Source organism: Plasmodium reichenowi, chromosome 9 (genome assembly GCF_001601855.1).
Source record: "Plasmodium reichenowi strain SY57 chromosome 9, whole genome shotgun sequence".
Taxonomy (NCBI): domain Eukaryota; phylum Apicomplexa; class Aconoidasida; order Haemosporida; family Plasmodiidae; genus Plasmodium; species Plasmodium reichenowi.
The window spans coordinates 1033078-1038724 of record NC_033654.1 but is presented as its reverse complement, the minus strand read 5'-3'; the positions used below and the strand labels follow the sequence as shown (position 1 = coordinate 1038724).

Sequence of the window (5647 nt, the reverse complement as noted above, 5' to 3'; positions counted from 1 at the left end):
TAAAAAAAAAAAAAAAAAAAAAAAAAAAAAAAAAAAAAAAAAAAAAAAAAAAAAAATAAAAAAAAAAAAAATACTACTAATAATAAATAAATAAATAAAAGTATCATAGATATTTATTTTTTTTTTTGATACGTTATATATAATATATACACACACATGTATATATAAATATATATATATATATATATATATAAAATAAACCATTGTTATTGAAAAATACGATTGAAAAAAATTCCTATATGCAATAAAACAAAGAAATAATATTATATACAATGTTATTTTATAATCCTTTTTTTTTTTTTCTTTTTTTTTTTATAAATATTTAATGTAAGTACATTCCAAAAATGATAAGACCAACTTAATAGAATTTCCTTTTTCTTGCGACGTTATATATATATATATATATATATATATATATATATTTTTTTTTTTTGATATATGCCTATATATTATTTATGTGCTTCTATTTTTAAAAAATGGGTAGCCAGAAATTATGCTAGTTTGTGATTTATATATTTATGAAAAAATAAATAGAAATAATAAGACAATTTTTATTTTTTTTTTATAATATAGAAAATTTTGAGCTCAAGCTAAATCATATATATATTACATATATATATATATATATATATATATATATTATTTATGTATATAATAAGTACACATAATAAATTGGGACCATCACCCAATTTTATTTTTATTCTATGGATTGCAAAAGATATATTTTAAAAGTAATAATTCAAAAAATTTTCACGCATTTGTAAAGATTCATTATATGATTTGTAATTTTTTTTTTTTTTTTTTTTTTTGCGTTTTTTAAGGATCTGCAAATATTATGTGTACTATAATAAAAAATGAATTAAACTGATATGTACATTTTATGGAATTTCATGAAAAAATATATTCCTCTTATTCGTTATAAAATATAATATTTTATCATAAAAATAATGATATGTATGTATTATATTATCATTTTTTTTTTATATTTCCCTTTTTTTTGTTCTCATTATTTTTAATTAATATAATAACTTAAAAGATAAAATAAAATAAATAAATATTATATATATATATATATATATATATATATATATATTTTTATAATTATTATTATAATTGCATATTTATATTAATTTAAAATTTCTTCAATGTGTATTTTTCAAGTATCCTTTATTTATTTATTTGTTTATTTATTGAAGATCATGCAATTAAGCTGGAATAATATATAAAAGAATATATTCATATATTTATATTATATATATATATATATATATTATTTTTATAATACTTATATTTTTAGCACAGAAAAATAAAAAATAATAAATAAATAAATAAATAATTATAATAATACCGTTTATAATAATAATACTGTTTATAATAACAATACTGTTTATAATAACAATACTGTTTATAATAACAATACTGTTTATAATAATAATACTGATTATAATAAAATGAGTACTGACATACCAGTAAATGATAATGAGACTAATTCATCTTTCAAATTAAAAAGTGAAATAAATTCTATAGAAAATGAATTAAAAAATTGGTTTCTTAAAAGAAGATTAAATATGGAAATAAATTATTCTTTAAAAAAACTTTTCGATAGTTACAATTTCGTCGGATTATCTATTAATAATAATATAAATTTAAAAGATAAAATGTTATGGTATGATATTGTTAATGGGAAACCAGAATTAGAAGATACCTTAAGTATGGATGCCAAAGAATATAAAGCAGATCAATATTCATATTTATGGAATAAAAGTACTACTGTAGATAATGCTTGTAGACTTGTTGGCTCTATTTATTTTCGTTGTTTAAAAAATAATTTTCAACTAAAAAAAAGCGAACGGGAACATAAATGTATTCAGAACTTCATCAATTTTAATAATTGCAGAAAAGCTTTAAAACTTCAACAAGCAAATAATATCAAAGATTCCTTAATCAAACAAAATATGGAGGATAATAATGCAAAGGCCTTGTTTGAAAGAAGAAGTCTATTGCTTGACATGTTAGAAGATTTCAAATAAAATCATATAATTTGACATTATATCTTTTTAAAATGTGTACATTGAATAAGTTAAATCACAAAAAAAAAAAAAAAAAAAAAAAAATACATAATATAAAAAACAAAAACACAAAAAAATACACAATAAAAATTAAAGAATTATATAAAATATAAATCATATTATACATACACATATATATTGTACACATATATGTATATATAATAAAATGTTTATATTTATCATTTGGAATTTTTTTTTTTTTTTTGCCTTTTTTTTGAAATTAAATTTTTTTTTATTTTTTTTGCTAGACAGTTAGCTAGCTAGCTAGCTATTATTATTATTTTATTATTTTACTAATTTTTTTTTTTTTTTTCAAGGTATTTTTAAAAACATAAATCAAATTTAATAAATACAAATATAATATTTTTTTGCAAGGAAAAAAATACACATATATATAATATATATATATATATATATATTTATTTATTTATGTTGGGAAAGAACATTATTCTACTTAATCTTTTTAATATTTAAGTCCTCCCATAAATGTTCTTGCGTCAGGAACTTGACCATTAAAGGATGCAGAGGAAAAATCGAAATTAGGATATTCTTGTTGAAATCTTTCTAATAAAATTTGTTTTTTTGTATTATCTTCATCAACAGGATTTAGATTTTTATGTCCTTTAAAGACACTATTCCAGCTTTCTCCTTTTTTTACTTTGGTTAATAAAATATGTAAATTATTATCTTCAATAAACCAGTAAGAGCAATCTTCATCAATAATACTAAATAATTCTCCTTCTAAAAAGCTTTTCGTGTTTTTTAATCCTATGCTTATTCTTTTACTTTTTATTTCAATGTTTAAATCGTTTTTATTAACAATTTTTGAATTCATATTAATATAAATATTTATCTCGTCTATACTTTGTTCCCATTCATATATTAAAACACCTGACAAATAGTAAAAGAAATTTATAATAAATTTAATTCTGCAACGGATTGTAATATGTATACTTCATAAATATATAAACTAACACATATGTATATATATATATATATATATATATATATATATATATATTTATTTATTTATTTATGTATTTTTTACATGTACACAAAGAAATATAAATTTAATTCCATATTTTTTTACATATATATTTATATATTTTTTTTCATTTTTACCATTGTTCAAGTATTTATGTCTTTTGTTGTATATTTCACCCATTCTTATTTTATATTTTCAAAAAAAAAAAAAAAAAATTAAATACTAAAATAATGTATCACTCAAAATATTATATTTACTTTCTCGTATTAATATAATATACAAAAATATATTCTTATAAATAATTCTGTCACATTAATGTTTTTATAAATATTTACTTTCTAAAATATTTTATTACTATATATATAATTATATATATATTAATAAAAGATTATTAGTTTTTAACTTCCAAATTAAAAATTTATATTTCTTGTTACATTTAAAAAAAAAAAAATTATATCCATTTCATATACGAATAATTTTTTTTCTTTATATAAATAATGATATATTTAAAATAAATAAATACATATGTATATAACATATATATATATATATATATATATACATTATCACAATGTTATATATAATATATATATATATTTAATTTTTATAACTGTATTTACTAACTTTATGTATTTCTAAAATTAGTATAAAAAAAAAAAAGAAAAAAACTTTGAAAAATTATTCATATCGAATTAAATTACAAATAGAAAATGAAAAAAAAAAAAAAATTAAATTAAATAATAGAAATTATAATAAAGATGAATTTTTGTCGCTCCTTTTAATATAATAAAAAAATAATATAAAATTATTAATATATATTTTTTTTTTTTTGTCTTTAAATTTAATTATAATTATAGGAACAAAGAAAAAAATATAATACGTATAATATATATATATATATATATTTATTTATATTTTCCTCCTTTTAATAGCTTCCCCTGTTTTAAAACGTTTAAAAACCTTGATAATTTTATTTATTTAGAATGGGGGGAGATGGAGGGAGTTTGCCTCAACGAGTTGACTTAGTTCGTATGAAAAACAAAAAGTTAAGAGAAAACACAGGAAGTTTAGGTTATGAAAAAAATACACTTGTTAATGTAAATCAAAATAAATATAACAAGAAGGAGTTACGGGAATACCATTTTAACCGTTGTGCTATATCTGAGGTATTTTAAAAAATAATAAAATATGAAACAATGCATATAAATAAGATATCATAATATTATTTTGTTTGACATATTTTTATTATACATATATATATATATATATATATTTTTTCCATTAAGGAATTATTAAAAGAACCATTTTTTTGTTGTCGCCTTGGTTACTTGTATAATAAAGAGCATGCTTTTCAGTTATTGCTTGTTAAAAAACAAAACAAAAAGAAAAGAAAAAAAGATACCTTTGAAAAGTTTGCTCACGTTGTTTCTTTAAAGGATTTAGTTCTTTGCAAAAATAAATTAAATGAAGAAGGGAAATTGATTTGTTTAATTTCCAAAGAAATTATAAATTCTACATCAGGAGGAATTTGTTTATTTTCTTGTGGTTGTGTATTTTCAAAGAAGGTGTTTAATCGAGTCAATATTTCAAAGGTACATCAAAAGTGAAAAGGAGAATTACCGACTTGGAAATATATGTACATATATTATTTTATATATATATATATATATATATATATATATATATATATTTATATTTATTTGTTTTATTTTATTATAGGATAAAATGTGCATAACATGTAATAAGCAATACAAAGAAAGTGATATTATCGAAATAGGTGTGGAAGACGTAGCATTATTGGAAGAAAAACAAAAGAGTATAATTAAAAAAAGAAAACTTGAAAAAAAAAAAAAAGATTCATTTTTACAAGCAAAAAAGGAGATGAAGAATAATGACGCTGTTAAATAGGTGCTGTGTTATTTAAATAAATAAATAAATAAATATATATATATATATATATATATATATATATATATTAAATACATTAGTATCTTTTTTTGTTATCGTATTTCTAATAAGAAAATATTTTTTTTGAAAAAAATTAATAGAATTATATGTTTCTGACTTCCCTTACTTATAACCTTTTATTTTTTATAATTTTATATTTATATTATATTTTATATTTCATATTTCATATTTCATATATTCAATTATTATTTTTTTTGTTTTTATTTATTTAATTATTTTTTGTCTCATTTGAAAATATGTTCATGTGTATATATATAAATATATACAATTATATATTAGTGTGTGTATTATACATACATATATATATATATATATATGTATATATTATTAATTTAATTTTTTTTTTTTTCTTTTATATATAAAAAATGGAAAATTTTGAACACAAACAAAAAACCATTTAATTATAAAGTGTAATAAGATATAAAATTAATAACAATATTATAATTTTTGAATTATATAAAATAAATGATATAATATAAAATGATATATAAGATGTATTATTTATAAGGATTAGAGAAAAAAAAAAAAAAAAAAAAAAAATTTGAAGGCAATGGCTAGCTTAAAAAATAGCTATTTTTTTTTTTTTTTTTTTTTTTTAGTTACAAAAAAATCTACCCATTTTTTT

At 16.9% G+C, this 5647-nt stretch overlaps 3 protein-coding genes across 3 annotated transcripts; 2 read left to right on the top strand and 1 right to left on the bottom strand.

The window, feature by feature from the left end:
* Positions 1-1451: 1451 nt before the first annotated feature.
* Positions 1452-2030, top strand: PRSY57_0925100 (hypothetical protein; the record flags this gene model as incomplete). Its single annotated transcript, XM_012907490.2, has 1 exon — positions 1452-2030. One exon carries the CDS (start codon positions 1452-1454, stop codon positions 2028-2030), a length of 579 nt encoding a protein of 192 aa, XP_012762944.1.
* Positions 2031-2532: 502 nt separating this feature from the next.
* On the bottom strand, positions 2533-3234 carry PRSY57_0925000 (CS domain protein, putative; the record flags this gene model as incomplete). Its single annotated transcript, XM_012907489.1, has 2 exons — positions 2533-2960; positions 3192-3234. The coding sequence occupies 2 exons, from the start codon at positions 3232-3234 to the stop codon at positions 2533-2535; spliced, it is 471 nt and encodes a 156-aa protein (XP_012762943.1).
* An 803-nt stretch (positions 3235-4037) lies between these two features.
* Positions 4038-4962, top strand: PRSY57_0924900 (replication termination factor, putative; the record flags this gene model as incomplete). Its single annotated transcript, XM_012907488.1, has 3 exons — positions 4038-4220; positions 4341-4646; positions 4774-4962. 3 exons carry the CDS (start codon positions 4038-4040, stop codon positions 4960-4962), a joined length of 678 nt encoding a protein of 225 aa, XP_012762942.1.
* Between the last annotated feature and the right edge of the window lie 685 nt (positions 4963-5647).